The sequence below is a fragment of the Wyeomyia smithii genome, chromosome 1 (genome assembly GCF_029784165.1).
Source record: "Wyeomyia smithii strain HCP4-BCI-WySm-NY-G18 chromosome 1, ASM2978416v1, whole genome shotgun sequence".
NCBI classification, from domain to species: Eukaryota; Metazoa; Arthropoda; class Insecta; order Diptera; family Culicidae; genus Wyeomyia; species Wyeomyia smithii.
In genome coordinates this window covers 205,296,076-205,314,203 of record NC_073694.1, presented here as the reverse complement: position 1 = coordinate 205,314,203, position 18,128 = coordinate 205,296,076, and the positions used below count along the sequence as shown (strand labels likewise).

Genomic DNA, 18,128 nt, shown 5'->3' with positions numbered 1-18,128 from the left:
TATTATAATTTTCGATCAAACAGTGCTTTCGCACCGAGAGCCTTGACAGCATGACGGACATCCATAATTCATTGAATGGAAGCAATCTCGCTTCAGCCCCGTATATTTCTGCATCGGACGTCACCGGGGTGCTGTCGATCAATAACAGCAACAGCATCAACTCCGCCGAGTCCGCCTCTCACGAGCAGCATCCGTCACCGATTTTGAACAACCCACCAGCAGTTGCCGGCAGTGTAAATACAGTAGTTGCTCATTCGATCAGTATTAAACATGATTACGATCTAACAGCCCTCTAGAACTATTTCCAGTCAAGTTTATTATTTATTTGCCTAATACAACTAGCTTTTAACGGAAGTATTATCCTGCTAGAACAAAAAGACCATCATTCGATGCACGTTGCACGTTGTCCGTCGAAAAATACCAAACAAAACTCATGTCATGTGTTGCCCCTAAAGCACTCATTTCTATATGTACATGCTATATTATAATTGGAGATTAGTTTTAAGTTACTGGTAGTAGACCTATTAAATATGATGCGGTACTGTGGTACAGAAATTATTTCAAACAAACAACCAGAGTACGATCTTCCTTTTCCAGACTCACTGGACTCGCCGCTCATAAATTCCGAACTAAATACGCATCACATTTGACAGCTCAAATCAAGCTTTAAATTTGATGCTGGTAGACCAAAATTCAACAGTATAGTTGAAATTTAAACTGGTCCCGGGCAAGAGAAGGTTGAATGAGCGTTTATTTGTCTGTTTCTAATTTTTTTGAATTCATATAATTAAAACTCCGTCCGTAACATAGAACACTTACTTCAACGGCTTACGTTAAACTTTCCGCACAAAATTAAACAGATTTTAAAAATTCCAGTACTTTAGAGGAGTATTATTTAAACAATAGAAAGATAACTACAGTTTAGTCATTGCTAAACGTGTAAAATAAGCAAAACAAATAAACAATAAAAACCGTAGGTGAATAGTAAATTCTTGTACCACAAAAACACACACCCACACAAACTGTAACTATTGAAATAAATTCGGATGAAACAGTGATGTATTTTTAAGTATACTAATTCATGAACGTTGTAAATAGTTGTACAGGACTGAATACTTTCAAATGGGTATGATTTGCTATCCCAACAACATAGTCAATGTAGGTTTTGTGCCATTACTTTTGAATTGGTTTCACTTTAGTAGAAGTATTGTCGAACGCATTTAAAAGTTCTAATTTTAAGAATTCAACCCACTGTTTTGCTCTCCAGATTTTGATTACAACAGTGTAGCATAAGCTGACGACATGTTTGAAACTGCTGGAGCACTGAAGCATTAGTTTTTCGGTTAAGTAGCGTCTAAAGTATTATAGAACTAAAAATAAAATACATCCACATTTTTTCACAAAACGCCGCTACTTTTACTATATCACCAGTTCCTTCACTCCCCAAGAGACCAGTAGCCTTTTTCTCTTTTTCTAGGAAGCCGTTTGACTTCTGAATCCCTTTTAAACTCATAAATAAATAGACGGATTAGACACTGTTGGGAATAGAAGTAGGATAACAGATCGGTAAGTACAATTAGCTTCGGCAAATATCATAAAAGGATTAGCATGCGCTTTGATGTGTCGCTTTGTGCCTCCCGCACAAACAGAGAGACAGGATCCGGTGCACCAGGTAAAAGCTGAGCTATAATCCAGGGTTTAAAGGAATCGAAGCTGCAGGACGCCAAGAGTTAAAGGGTTCGGAAATATGTTTGCGAATTTTAGTTTTCTTGCTTTTCAAGTGCTTTGAATGAACCGCTAGCTAAAATTGAGTATTTTTGTGCAAAAATCAATATATTCTAACAAGATCTGGAAGACTTTTAATATTAATAATTCCTATTGACTTATCAAGTTTATTCTAAACCTTTTTGGTGTGAGAATCTAGAATAAATCAGGTTGCTTTTAAGAGAATTGGGTGAATTGAGTTAAGGTTTTTTTTGAATTCTATACGCGAGTTGTCGCTTCAATTCCGAAAGATTTTTTACCACACAATTTGGGATTTTCTCAAAACGTTCGGGAAATGATAAACATAAATTGCATGAATTATGGCTTTCAATTTCTCTTCCAAATATCTTGTTTTTCGTAACCATTTGCATCTTTCTAACATGCTCTGAAATGGCAAAACTTAAGCAGGTATTAGACGACGCAAATATTTGCTGTTTCAGGTACGATTTTTATTTGCACAAAATAAAATCTGTATTAAAAAATAGCAAATATTTGCTTCGTCTAATACCTGCTTTAGCCTCAACAACAAAATAATTATATACGCGAGTCGTGTAAAAAAAGGTTTCTCTTTACGCAAAAGACTGCCAAGTTCTAGTTTTAATTAGTATTGAAATAGTTTCAAGAATATTAGCTTACCTTTTTTTAAACAGTTGATCAATTAAATCTTTCTCTTGAATCTTTCTAACATCTGATATTTTTGTGGCTAAAAAAAGAAAATGTCACAGAATATTAAAACCAATATTCAAGATAACTGTCCTACAAAAAAATCTCGAAACTATTTTACAAGAAAATCAAAGTACCATGGACATATGCTATGCACAAATTGCTGAACTCGATCATTCAATATGGTCTATTAACTACTAACAGCAAGCACTGTTTTTAATTTTTATTCTTAGACTATTGAACCGGAAAATAAACAAAAACCTGAACTTTTTTAAGCAAGACCTTTTTGTTTTTGTCCCAAAGCTAAAGGACTCTAAAATCTAGTGTTAAACACAACATTGAAACCCGCCTTCTGCGATCGACAGTACATAAACAAATCGTAGCGCACCTATCGGCAAATAGAAAAAGTACAGGGTTTACATAGAATATCCGCGACTAAAAAAGATAGCTGCAATTTGTGGCATCCAGCCGAATAATTTCTTTGAGGAAACTTGTTATCCACCATTTTGCACCTGATAGCAGCGCAAGCTATCAAATTATTCAAAAAATGTTATAGCTCGAAAAAAAAAGAAAAGCAAGTATACTTCTAAAGCTATGTATAGTTTTTTATTACATTAATGTTATAAGTTTTTACAGCGCAGTTGTTTCCGAAAAATAGGTTATTATTGACGTTCCCCCGAAGCTATTAGTTTTTTGAGAGGGTCGCGGTGATTATGATGGAAATCTTGCAGATCAACAGTCATTAAATTAAAAAAATCATTATAGTTTGGAATTAATTTGAGTCTGTAATCGATCATTTTAATAAATGTTATTATTTTGCAAAAACGGTCTCGTTTTCCCCTTAAAACGCGCTTGAAATATTGAGAAAGGTTTGTTTTGGCGCGATAAAAATTGTTAAAAGTGATATTTTAAGGACTGATACCAGTAACAACAAACATTACGAAATCGTAAAATAGATAATAATTTTCACGGATTTCTGATTTTTATATATCAGCTTAAAATGTGTAATCTTTTGAGAAAAATGTGTTTTTTTATTTTATATCGTAGTCCTTCGATTTTTCAATGAAGAATAAAAATCGCTTGAATCACAGTTGGTGCATGGGCGTCATTGTAGCCATTTCAAGCAGTTTTAATTCGTGATTTAAAATTGAAATACAACGATATGTAATTTTCGAAAATCACGTTCATTTGCTTAGAAAATGCAGCCCTTTCAGATGATATTAAAAACTGGTATAGCTAAAAACCTATTTACGGTATGGTATACTACAAAATGAGCTTCAAAACGCAGTAACTACTTTTTTTCTCGAAGTTAGGCCGCCTCGAATAAAAACAAAAATCCCTAACCTTTTTCTCTGGAGGATTTCCTTGTCTAAGAAACATTAATTTTAAAAGGAAACCTATGATTTATTACCTATCAATAATTGTTTTCATAAGATAACATGAGAATAAAGTCATTAAAACATAGAAAGTGACGAGATAATAAGAAAAAAGTGGGAACTATGCTGCCGTAATCTCGCAGTCTGACGTAAGCGCCAAAGTGGCCGATTTGTGTTTTTTGAGATTAAACGATAGAACACACCAAACCGGACCTATAGGCACCGAGATTTTATGAAAAGTGCAAAAAATAGCGTCAATAACTCACGAAAACGCAATGACGTAACCGACATTTCTACTCAACGTGACGTAAATCCAACCCAACTACGTTTGTGATGCTCTTATTGCATTCAATGACTCGCAAAAACACCAAACTTGGCATGTAGATGCTTATAGGAGCAGGAAATATTTCTATGGAGGTACGACACCTATCTTTTCTCTGCAAGAGAAGGGTTCCGGCCAAGTAAACCACATATTTGAAACAATATTTCCGGAAAATAGCTAAAACTGATCAAAATGATGCCTACACGCAAAAGTTGAAGTCTTGTACAATCATTGTGTCTGCCCGATTCGCACAAATGTTGCACAAAAATCGCACAATAAATGTGTGAAACGCCTAACGCAACAGTTGTACTGCGAATACATTGACATAGAATGAAATCTGAATATGTATCATATACCGACACTTTATTTCTCACGTCGAGTGTATTAGTGACTTCTACTCATGGAGCAGTGCAAGCAGCAAACAACAACTTGTGAACTCACTAGATTTCAATAGCTATAATACTCGATCGATTTATCTCGATGGATTTGGTAATTAAAAAGTACCATTGAATGATTTGCAAAAAAAAAACGAAACAAAATTCTGTTCACAACATTTTGTAATCAACCGCACCGCAAAACTAGCAAAACCCTCCATTCCACAAAGCCACAAGAGCGTTGCTGATTTTTAATGGCAACACTTGCGCAGGTTGCTCTTTCGCTTCTATTTCGGTTTGGATTGCGACGCACAAGGCGATATCTCGTTGCTTCACGGAATGAGCGAGACACCCGTGCTGTACATACTTGATACCAGTGCACAGCGGTACAGAACGACAATTTGGGCGGACATGGGGTTTTCGACGCGATTTTGTGATTTTACAGCAATACTTTCTATGGAGAAGTTGCTTTTTATATATAGGTCTATATATACACTGGAACGAAAATTAGGTTGGTCCTTAAACCTGCAAAATAGAACAACTAAAATTCTTATTTGTGAAAAAAAAGTTGAATTATTTTTGGCAAAGTTATAGATCACTTGATCTTAAGCAATTTTGTAGAAGACTACCTTTTTGTGGCTCTTGAATTGACTGAATTAGAGCAATTCTGCTTAGGGTGGCTCTGAAAAAACAGTTTTTTTACTCTATTATTTTTATTTCAAATTTCTCAGCAAAGTTGAGTTCAGACAACTTTTATAACTTTAGAAGACGCAACTTTTGGTTGCTAAACTTCGAAGATATCTTTTACGGGTGAAGAGTTATTGATGTTTTTATTTTTGAGATACGTTTTTTTCAAAAGTTGATATCTCTGAATGGGGCAAATAAAAACAATATCTTCTGGTTTCGTTTGGAATACTTTTTCTTGAGATTTAATAAAACTAATTTGAATCTGCTATTTTTTGTCAAAAAAGTTTAATTTTTTCATTTTTAGATCATTTATTTGTAAAACTACTGTACATATTTTTCGGTAAAGTTAAGCTTAGTCAAGATAACTTCGCACATAAAACCACCTATATCTCTTAAATTGACTGATAGAGTGTAACTTTGCCTGATCTCAGATACAAAAGACAGATACAGTGTTTGTCGCAGTGGCACTTTAGCATAATGCTAACCAGGTATACAAAAAAAAAGTCCCAGCATAGCTCTTTCTGTTTAGTTTTTAAAACTTCCATTCTGTCGCCAATGGCAACCTTTACATATTACATATTAAACTTTGCAACATATCTCCACTTTATAAGTTACATCAGTGTCAGTGGCGTAGCGTGACTAGGTGACACCCGGAGCATAAAATTTTAATAAAAATTATATTACAACCAATAGGAGAAAATGTATACAATTTTCGTGAATGTCACCTCTGAAGCATGGTAATTGATTATTATGTTCGCGGATGTCACACTTCTAGAAGTGACATGCATGAAAATATTCGAATGGATGTCACCTCAGACCGCCTCCTCCGTCCCACCACGCTACGCCAGTGATCAGTGTTTTTAGTTTTCAAAACTGTAAGTTTTAAAGTGAATATATGATTACAAGCTCAACACGCATCTAGTGTATAGAGTTAAAAATAAGTTTATATATGGAAAATCGTGGATCCTTCAGGTAAAGTTACACTCTATCAGTCGATTTAAGAGATAAGAGAGATTTAAGAGAGGTGTTTTTAAATGCAAAGTGATCTTAAATAATCTTATCTATAACTTTACCGAAAAATATGTACAGTAGTTTTACCAAATAAATAAACTATGACTTATGAAATTTAACTTTTTTGACAAAAGTTAGCAGATTCAAACTAGTTTTATTAAATTTCAAGAAAAAGTATATCGCCAATTTTTTTATATGATAAAGTACACGGACTGCTCTTCCAAATGAAACCAGAAGATATTTTTTTCGTTTGCCCCATTCAGAGATATCAACTTTTGAAAAGAACGTATTTCAAAAAATAAAACATTAATAACTCTTCACCCGTAAAAGATATCTTCGAAGTTTAGCAACCGAAAGTTGCGTCTTTTAAAGTTATAAAAGTTGTCCGAACTAAACTTTACTAAGAAATTCGAAATAAAAATAATAGAGTAAAAAAACTGTTTTTTCAGAGCCACCCTAAGCAGAATCGCTCTAATTCAGTCAATTCAAGAGCTACAGAAAAGTAGTCTTCTACAAAATTGCTTAAGATCAAATAATCTACAACTTTGCCAAAGATAGTTTAACATTTTTTTCACAAGCAAGAATTTTAGTTGTTCTATTTTGCAGGTTTGAGGACCACCTTAACTTTCATTTCAGTGTGTTTGTAGACCTATATATAAGAAGCAACTTTTCCATAGAAAGTATGGCTGTAAAATCACAAAATTGCATCGAAAACCCCATGTCCGCCTAAATTGTCGTTCTGTACCACTGTTCAGTGTTGTGCGTGCTTGCTGCTATTCAGAGGAATGCATGAAGAAGAAAAAGTATCTCGAAAGCGTGTGTGCAAAAGACTTGAAAAGCGTAGCATATGTCTCGTCCTCAAGCAGAAAGAAGATGAATGGTGTCGCTTCTCATTCGTTTTGCAATGCTGCTTGATACCAGTTGAACTGTTTAGGTGTAGTAGTTTGGAGCTGCCAAATACATTGGAGAAACGCTAGAGCAATAATTGCGTTATGCCCAACACGCAATCATTGTACTGGTTCCGAATTACATCAACAATTGCACTGAAAACGCACAGTTTTGTGCTGGTTTCGCACCATCCAACTTTTGCGTGTAGGAGCCAAGAATTGCTCCCAAAGACTATTTTGAATTCTAAGATGGCATATTCTGGTTCCTTAATAACAGATCAAAATGGCCAAATACCACCCAATTTGAGAATTTCCGGAATCAGAATGATACCCAGAGGCCAGAAATAAGCCTTTTTGAAATCCAAGATGACGACTTTTGCTCTCTGGAAAACATTCCAAAATTATCGAATACCACTCAATATGGATATTTTCTTAAACGGGATGATGAACAGAAGCCTACAATTGACCCCAGAGAAGACCGTGTTAATCTCCGAGCACGGTTTCAGCTTAGCGGGGATGAAATTGAGGTAGTTGGCGAGTGCGTGCACCCAGGCTAACTGGTGATTACCGAGAATGACATTAGCAGAGAAATTCGTCGAGGTCCTATGGCGGGAAATCGTGCCTTTTTTGGACTCCGGAGAACGCACTGCTCGAATAAAATTCGCCGCGGAACGCAGTTGACTATCTACATAACTTTGATCATACTGTAGCCCTCTAAGGCCACGAAGCTTGGTCCATGCTCGTGGACAACTAACGCGCACTTGATTTTCGTACGGAAGAAGTGCAGATGTAAGATGGCAGAGGCCACGAATGCTATTATATTCCAAACCAAATTCATTTCCTAAAAAGTATTTTTGAATCGCGATATTTTGCCTGATTATGAAAAAAAAAAGTTGAGTGACTTGCCCGTTCCGAGAGACGTTCTCATTTTCTTGCAATAATTCGGAATGTGGTACTTCAGAATATGGAACATTGAACTATTTAGAATGTCAGCTTCCATCTATGATTCTGAAAACTATTCGATGTGCCACTCGGATTTCACATGTAATACAGCTTTGAAACACGATTCATATACCTTGTGAAACTGCTCCAAAGTCTGAAAAGTATCAAGTTAGTAGCAACGTTATTTTTTCCTTCTTTGCTATGATCGTAATAAAACCAATTGATCCTTCTATACTGAGAATAGGTCGGTTAGTTTCTGGCAGTTGCGTCCCGTGAATCCATAATGATTATATCTAGTGCTTTCACTAATTTTAGCCCACTGCTCTGCAAGGTCTGCGTCAATTTTGAAGATAGCATTGATTACTCCTGAATAATTTTTAGCTAGTTTTTCATCTGCTCCATATATATATATATTTTTTTAAGTCCTGAATTCTGCTTGCTGTGTGACAAATTACATCTTGGAGCAAGGTTGTGCGGACATGGGTAGGGGGAGCTATGATCCATGATTCCCGGAAGCAAGTTGATGATTTTCCTAAAACTACAGCACCTAACTTATTTAGTTCCAGAAAAGTTGTTCGAATTGGAGCTACGTAGAAATATTTTTTTCCAGGATTCTCGGAACGATAACAACAACAATTTTTCCCGTCAGTGCTTTTGAACATCTTCTCCCCACAGGTGGTAACATATTGTAACGAACACCGCCTCATTTTTTCACCAATGATAACGTAATTCTCCGGGAGCCTCCTCCCACATCTATTCCAACTTTAACAAAATAATCCTTCACCCCAATCCTTCAATGCTCACAAACTATTTTTATCTTATTACAAAAGTTCACATCAATGGACAACGTAATTCTAATTCCTTAACAGAAAAAATCTTTATAAGTACGTTAAGTAAGTAAGTAAAGTAAGTAATGTCGCCTGTTTTCTTGGATTCATTAGGAATGAGAAGCCGGTCTCTTTTTTTCGAAGCCGACGATTTGTGAAGATTGAGTAGAATCAACCGAGCAGCCGCTCAAACCTTTTTTTAAATAATTTTCTCAGATGAATCGTAAACATTTCGGACAAATTGTACACCTCTTTTCACCTGTTGTTTCGGGACCGACATTAAATCTACATGAAAATAGCTCAATTTTCCGATCAATTTCACCATTTGATCCACTTCCACAAATTACAAATGAGCAATGGCAGCAAATACTACGCGTCACACATTTTTGCCACAACTTTTAACACATTTTTGCTCTTAAAATTACTCTTTCAAGCCATGGAAAACACACTTTACTACGGTTTTCTTCGTGTGTTTTTGGCTTCATTACCATATCGTTAGGATTAAGTACACTTTTTACACCAACCTTCGACTGCACCTAGAGTCAAACTGATGCCACAAAGACGTAAACAGTAATTACTTCTGCGACGTTACGAGTTTGTCTTGGTAACTAGATCACAACAAGCCTTCTTGGATATATGGTAACTGGAGAAATCCAATTTCAAATAAAAGTGCCGAACCGCTGTTATAATACTTTTTATTTTAGGTTGTAAATTAACTTTTGCCCTCATTTTATCCGCAAACCGATAACTCATTTAATAAGCACACTTTTAATAAACTTTTTGTAACTAACTTGAAGTTCTTAAGTAGTACTACAATTTGGTCAAAGAGAGTATTACTCATTGTTTATTGTTTTTTCTCCTTCAGTTCTATCTGACTCTACAGTCTTAATAAGGGGTGATGGAGAAAAGCCTTTGTGTATAAACCTGGAGTTAACAGAATTACTAACAAACGCTTGCAAACCCCATATCTTTTGATAAATTACTGTTACAAAATTACATAGCACATCATCCATCAAATACATAAACAGTTTTGTCAGGTGAATGCCGGCTCGTTGTTTCACGGAAGCAGTCTGAAGGCAAATTTCGTGAATTTCTTCGGGACAGCTTCGAACCGAACAATCCAAAGATCTGTATAGGGACTCCATACTAAACATGCATTATCGAGAGGTGATCGTACAAGCGAGAGGTAGTGATCGCATAGTGTGTGGGTCGGTAAAATCTTTCTACGTAATTATGTGCATGCTCCAAAGTTTTTGAGATCGTTATGAACTGTTCTCAAGCTGTAAAAACTGTATATCAGCTGACCAACACGGGTTTTACCTCAAACGATCCGTTTCCACGAGTCTGGTTCAGTTAACTTCATACTGCCTACGTAATATTGATGCCAGTTCTCAAGTTGACGCAATATATACTGATCTCAAAGCTGCTTTCGATAGAGTTGATCATGGCATATTGCTTCTAAAATTAAGTAAACTTGGTATCTCTGATAATCTAATTAGTTGGTTCAGGTCCTATCTCACGGACAGACGGCTTTGTGTCAAGATCGAATCCTTATCATCTAAAAGCTTCTCCCATATGTCAGGCGTACCACAAGGAAGCAACTTCGGTCCACTTCTGTTCTCAATATTTATCAATGAGCTGTCGATTTTACTGCCACCGGAATGTCAGCTCTTTTATGCAGATGATGTCAAATTATACATCACTGTGAAACGCATAGATGATTGTCATGTGCTCCAACAATGGATTTTCGAAGAATGGTGCTCGAGAAATCTTCTAACGATTAGCATCAATAAATGCAATTCAATAACGTTCCATCGAAAACCAAATCACTTACAAATACAGTATTTCCAACCAACCTCTTGTACAAGTTGACCACACTCGAGACTTGGGAGTAATACTCGATTCTGGACTCTCATTTCACCTTCACTACGACAACATAATTACTAAAGCCAGCAGACAGCTCGAATTTATGTTTAAAATATGTAACGAATTTTACGATCCTCATTGTATGCAGTCGCTGTACTGTGCAGTACAATGTACAATGTAGTACAATGCAGTTGTGTGGTGCCCATATTAGCACACTTCGAAGATCAGATTCGAATCAGTGCAGAAAAAATTCGTAAAATACGCTCTTCGACGTTTGCGCGGCGAGATACAGTGAACTTGCCACCAAATGAACACCGGTACAACCTGTTAGGTCTAAGAACACTAGAACACAGGAGATTCGTTGCTCAGGCTGTTTTTATCGGAAAAATACTGGAAGGAGATGCTGTTTCTGAGCAAATTCTAACACAACTTAATTCTTACGCACCTGAAAGGACTCTACGGCAGCGGGATTTCTCTCTCTCGATGCCCATCGTACGGAATACGGTCGCCATGAGCCGATCCGTTTTATGGCTACCAGCTTTATTGAGGTCTACCACCTCTACGATTTCGACTTCTCTTCTGAATAGAAAGCGAGAACTTCAACGACGAGAATTTATTGAAATTACCAATCCAGGATCATTGACATTACCTATAGTATTAGTGATAGATTTATACGGATTGACCAATCAACATGTAACTTGTTCGTTTTTTTTTTTGTATCACTTCTTGATGATGCTTTGTAAATGTTTTTGTAGAGTTAGAAAAGATAAGAAGTTTTTATGCCTTTTTGTGTAACAAACTGTGACTCAACAGGGTTTTTCCTGATCACGAAAAATTCATTAGGGCATATTTAGCCAGATGAAAATAACAAGTAAATTATTAAATAATTAATACGTGGCCGACCTGCGAATCTGTCTGATTTGGTGACCTCCACGGATACCGATGTGGAAGGTTCTTTTGGAAAAAGGTACTATGTACGACCATATTCTTGGAGGCGTTTTCGTAGGCAGTTTTCGTTGTTCAGCTGGTGCACGCTGAACTTTCCAATTACCACTTTAAACTCCTTGCTCATCCCGTTAAAGCTGTACCCAGCTCATGGTAGAAAGTATGACAATCCTGGAACGTACGAGCCATAGAATCTTTCCAACATACCTTTTGCAGCGCTAGGATTAAGAGCTTGCGACTCTTCAATTCATCCGCAAGTGCTCGAATGCTTCCAATGAAATTGAGAGATTAGTAGTTCCATGTTCCGAGTTTTCAATCGTCAGTCCGTTTTCGTCGCCTGGGTCCATGCCGATTATTTTGGTTTTTAGAGTCCTGGATGCACTAACAAGACATCCTGTTTGTTTATAAGTAACCAATGGATTGAAAACATCTTATTTAAAAAAAAGAAACTTCCGTTCATACACCTAAATATCAGAGTAGAGTCTTCAGAGATTTCAAAGAGTATTTCCTGTAAGTAAACTCAGAAGCGACGAACCCTGCGAGCAATTACTCTGCGGCCTTTTGTCGCACTTCCAAGTTCATTAGTGGCCCCAAAATTTATTAGTAGTTGTTCTTTCATATTTTTCCAGCTTGAGTTCTAGGGTAACCCCTGTGTTGATAAGTGTTATTGAAGCTTATAGAATGTTTTAAATTACAAAGATAAAGAATGCGATGTTTAGAGAGTAAAATTAAGTAAACGATTCACACAAGCGACGGCAAAGCAGGAATGTAATCCAAATGTGAAATGTAAGGCCTTCACATCCGCCTATTTTGCCTATTCCGCCATATGCACTACTTTATTTGACAAAGCTTCTAAAACTTCTCATACCTTCTTGGTCAAATATTCAAATAGCTCGGTATTCAAATACATTTCCCCTGAAATGTTGTTCACAAAAAATACTAAAATTTTTGAACCGTTGAATCACAATATCGACAAGTGATTTGAACAATTTGAATCGGGTAGTATGGTTTATATTACATCAACTTGTTCTATACTATAAAGTCAAGGTGACAGATAAGTGCTGCAATAAGCTCAATCTACGACAGATCAACGGAAGAGTTCAGCGTCAATGCAATTGGTGGTCATTTAATATTAATTCCGTAAGACAGAAACATACTTAAAAAAACTCTAGGGACCTAAACGGAACCAAACACTTGTACAATAATCAAGACCGGAACCCAACGCAAATTTACCATAACAAATGCTGATAATTGCCAGGCGAACAATAAATGCACCTAATCAAAAATTACACGGGTAATTTGGTCGATGGATTCTATTAAATTTGGCGTCTTTTGACACCAGTTATAGCCATTCCACTTTTTTCAGCAGAAACTGGTATTTGTCCTTTTTGGCGGCCAACGATGAAAAAAATCTTACCTGTCTTAAATCTATTACGCACTTGAAAAAAATCGATGTTTCATAATGATGCGCTATTCACCAGTAAAAACGACCATGTTTTCCTACACTTGTTTGTCAGCCAAATTCAGGCAACTCTTCAAACGTTTCACAATATTGAAGTGTTGTATCAGAAGAACTGAACAAATTGAAAAGTGTGATTTTCTTTATTTGTATAAAATATTACCTGGATTTTATGCGTACTATTTTCTGTTTTGTTCTTGGTCCTGAAGACAAAGTTTAATTTGACTTTTAAAGTATCAAGTTAACGTTTGAAATATACGAAGCTTTACAGATCACATAAGTAACGCTATCAACATCCAATTTATTACAATCATTATTCTCATAATCTTTCAGAATTGTAAAAATGCATAACCGTTAGTTCTGCTATAGCCTAAAAACATTCTTTGATTTCAAACAGATAGTCAAAATTGCTTGAAGGAAATATGCTTGAAATATAAGACTGTACAATGTGTCCCGAATAATTTATTTTTTTTTTCTAGGTTGTTAAACCTAGTCCAATTTTAAACTAGGAAATCGTTATTAAACCTGTCCAATTTTAAACTAGGAAATCGTTATTCGTGAACCGTTCCTCGTGGAAACAAAGTTGAAATATGAATTTGGGTGAAAAAATTCATTGGTTTAAAAAAATGACAAAAAAATCGGATTAATGTTTTCTTAATTTTTTGTGAATGTTCCACGACAATCCTATATACAAACCATTATTCTATCATGAACAGTTTATAACTTATGAGTTTTTAAAGCAGGTAATGTGCGAATAAATCAATTTATTTTCGGAAAAAAATGCGAATTGGAAAGAAACTCCTGATTCGTCAGCAAACACCACTGTTTATCTAGAGATTAGGATGTATTACAAAAATATTCTACTCCACTTCAATGAACAGCGATGTTATAGTTGACTAAAAGTCGTTGGTTCAATTACAGTTTCATTCGATACAAAAAAATGACTGCATTCCGACGGGAAGATTTCTCTTATGTATCCGCAGCTCCGTACAATTTTCTTCTGAACAAGAGTAATTTTTGTTTTATTTCTTGCATTTGATCGTTGTTTAGAGAATAACTTTAGATTTTTCTTTTTTAATAGCTTATCATACATTTTTTCCTACTTGATCACAATCTTGATGAATCATAACTTAAAAAACTTTTTTGAACAAATATCGTTCCGAGTGAATCGCTGGTCTGAAGGCATTATAAAAGTCCATTGTTCAGCGACTAATGCTCGAATTGTCCGCTCTTGGAGTAGCTAGCCCCTGTTCTTCCTTCTCGCTTCGCGAACTATCAAAAACAGAGCAATTCTGCACGATGGTTTCCAACTAATGCAATACTTTTATCGTACTTTCCTACATACGAAGCGGTCCACCATTTGTGCTATTCGCTCGTTAGAATTATAGAAAATTAAATGAAATACTTCCCTTTCACTGGGATACAGACGCCCAAACGAACATCTATTTATGTTTACTTGCTTTCTTGCAATTTGATTAATGATTACTCACGTCACTCAGTCCTTCGCTCGGCACAGGAATTCAAAACATAGATGCGAGGAGAAAAAGGCAACTGTTGGCATAAAATACAGACGAAAAATCAAGGGGCACATATCACTGACAGCACATGTCCCGGTCCCGAGCGTTGAATATTATAGAATTCTATAAAAGAGCCGGATTACTTTTGATAGACTTGTATGCCAGAACAATCCAACTTTTGACAGTCAGTATAAAAAATGATACATGGGAAATTAGCTACGCTCAAATTCTCTTTCGTTAAATTTGAAACCAATCCAACAATATAACTATGCTGCTGCTGCTGTTATAAGTATTGAGTACAGAGCATGAAGATGGCAATGATTGTCGTTGTCGTCGTCGTCATACCCGCAACCCGCATTTCTGCTACGCTCCTTGATACTGTTTAAGCTGTCTCCCAATACTAATGTACTATGTACTTTTGCTTCCGCCGTGAAAAACATGGACGAAAAAGACTGTGCCGAGTCATTTATCATCCTCACAACCCTTTAGTTCGGCTCATATCCTGCTGACAGGAATTCGAAACGACCACTGCTCCAAATCCAATTTTTGTGACCAGGACAATGCTGCAAAAGGGACCACCTAGAGTGGGTTTCTCGCTCGCTGCGTGCTCTAAGCCCCGAGGAGAAGTGACTCAGTCCTAGAGAGCGTGCAGAAGGCACTTCCGACGAACCGCCTTTCTACTGCCCTGGTGTTGGATAGTATAAACTCCACGAATGTTTAGAATTGCGAGGGATTCGTTTGTAGGCAAGTTTGTGCCACTTGCACGCAAGATTGGTGGAATGGGGCTAGTCGCAAACCACATAACCTTAGCAAAATGTTGTAGTATATTCCAGAGAGCGCATCAAGGTTCGTGTTCCAAACAATAACTTGATGTTTCTTACGGAAAATGTTAGTTGAAGTGTAACTTGTTTATCTTAAGATGATAGAATAACACTATTAAAAATTAGTGGTATATGAATGGCCTATGTTTGTCTCATCTAAGACGCGAATTTGAAGAATATAGAACCTACCTGTTTTTCATTTCCTGTTAAATCATCAAAAAAATATGATTTATATTGCTTGGTTGAGCAATAAAAGTTGGAAATAATTATGACTTCAAGCTTTCAAAATATTACTCCTCAATAATTTTTCATTACAACTGTTAGTTAAGAGAATAAGCTTGAAAAATTATAAAGTGAATTGACGCAAAATTACGAACAAAATCAACGAAAGCATAACCGATCCTATTGAAAGAAAATTTGCAGAAATTTTTAAACAAAAACATAAATGTATTATAACCATTTCAAAAGATACTTGCATTTATTTGATCAAAATTAGACTATTCCCAGCAAACAATTTTGTTGATTTCCAGCTTAATAAACTATTATTCAGTGGATTTCGGCTGAACTACAGCTTAACAAACCGTTATCCGACAAAATGGTTTGTTGGGTTATTTAGGGACAGTTATTCCACTTCAAGCTCAATTTTGATCAAATTTCGATAAATAGGAACTGTCATATACTTGAACATGATTTACGTGAATTATACTTTCGGTTGATAAATTCAAAAGTATTTTTTGTATGTAAAGACCGTCCCTGAATCCAGTAGGAAGCATATTCGAAACTTACCCTCATTTGAACAACTTTCGCTGGTCGTGTACTCATTTGCTTGCACTCTGTTATTTACGTTCAAGCGTTCAAACGATTGCGAAAGGTGAGAAGTTGGAAAAGTCAGTGGAGTACCTACACATTTAAAATTGACTGCCAAATCTCAGTAATTTTGCCGAGAACGGCACCACTGAGTGCTTGGTATGAAAATAAAATAACAACTGTCATATTTATTCGTAAATTCTGGTTCGACCCAACTAAAATTTTAGCACAAAATATTACCGAACTATCACTCCTGAAATTTCAAATATTTTATGCCCTAATTTCAGTTAGATGAACCGAGATTTAGGAAAAAATGTGAGAGCTGTATTTTTTTTTTTTCAACCGAGCACTCAGTGGTGCCGTTCTCGGCAGTAAATTTTAAGTGTGTAGGACAAGTTGCGCGTTTGCATACCAAGCAAAGATTATCAGACTGCCTAAAAAAAGCCCTACCTCAGTTTAGTTTCGTTTGGAAGCAGACCAACTAAAAGCTGAAAGTCTCTCTAATCAAGAAATCAAATAGTTAGTTAAAGATAGTTAAAGAAGTTTTTTTTAATGAACCACGACTGCAAAATTGAGGTGAAATTACGACAGCCTGTCCTTTGTCAATGTTTTTCTCGCAATAGGTTTGGGAATAAAATCGCTTGAAATAAATCAAATAGACGGTGTAAAACGATTAATTTCAGTAGTAATTCGCTTTTAACTCTCTTTTTTGCTAAATAATTGGTAGCTGTTCGATAGCTAGCGGAGAACGAGTGGACTGTATGGAATGGGGTATCACTGCGCAGACATCCTGGTAGAAAAGAATCCTTGCACCTTCTGCTAATGACGCTGCAGGCCCAGGTATCCTGTACCCGCGTCCAATCTTCGTGTTATATTCCCAGCTGACATTCATGCCGGTGGGATTTCGGGTTTAAGTAAACAGCGACATCAATTTCCTATGCACTAGTATATTACATTTTAAGCCTAAGTACAAATAACTATTTACAAAGATGGACGAGTGGTTAACGGCGACTGACTTAAGCGTTAGACATGCCCCCATATATAGCCTTATCCAAACAATATCCTCATTGTCGTTAATAATAAGCTCATTGTTGTCCAGCACGCGCGCAAACTGGCGTCGCCTGACCGTCGATCGTAGATGGCGTTCACAGTCAGTCCTTTACTTGTTCGGTTGCACTTCCGAACAGTAACCTTGAAGAGAAGCGTTGTTTGATTGACTCGAAATTATTCGAAAATAATTGTGAAGATTGTTGGAACACAGTCGTGGCGTTGGAGAAATTGATAAAAAAGGTTAAGTCAAATTTTGAAATTTTATTTAGAGGCAACAATTTATCTTTTAAGCTTGAATTGAAAGCATGTAGCATGTCCTTGAAAGGACGGTTGGTTTTATTTTTTTACAGAACTCTCGTTTTCTTCAGAAGCAGAACGGCTAGGATTTTCGGTAGAATATCTCCCTGGACGCCGGATGAACGTTTGTTCAATTCCTCGTCATCGTGAGCAATCCACACTGCAGATGAGGTAGAATCTTTCGGTCTTTGAATCGCGAAATAAAACTGCTCGAAATCACTCCAATGACAGTTCGCCCATGTACCAACTGTCGTTCAAGCGATTTTAACCGATTTTTATCCTTCATTCAAAAATCGAAGGACAACGATACATTTTTTTAAAGACACGTTTTACTCAGAAAATTGCACTCTTTTAGCTGATATATAAAAATAACCACTTCATTACAGCCGCCATACCGACAGGTACTCTAGCATCAACGCGCATAATTTCCATTACGCAGCGGAGAATGAATGCCAGGAATTAAAGACCAGCAGGAGACTTCCATTGACTGTGCCTCCTTGGCCACGACCAGGT

General features: G+C 36.4%; 1 protein-coding gene across 1 annotated transcript in view; it reads left to right on the top strand.

Annotated features, from left to right (window-relative positions):
- Positions 1-1,386, top strand: part of LOC129725706 (homeotic protein deformed) — a 28,564-nt gene extending 27,178 nt beyond the window's left edge. Inside the window, exon 5 of the mRNA XM_055681842.1 lies at positions 24-1,386. Within this exon, the coding sequence (XP_055537817.1) occupies positions 24-296 (273 nt within the window). The 3' untranslated portion in view covers positions 297-1,386. The remainder of the gene's footprint in view (positions 1-23) is intronic.
- Positions 1,387-18,128: the final 16,742 nt, after the last annotated feature.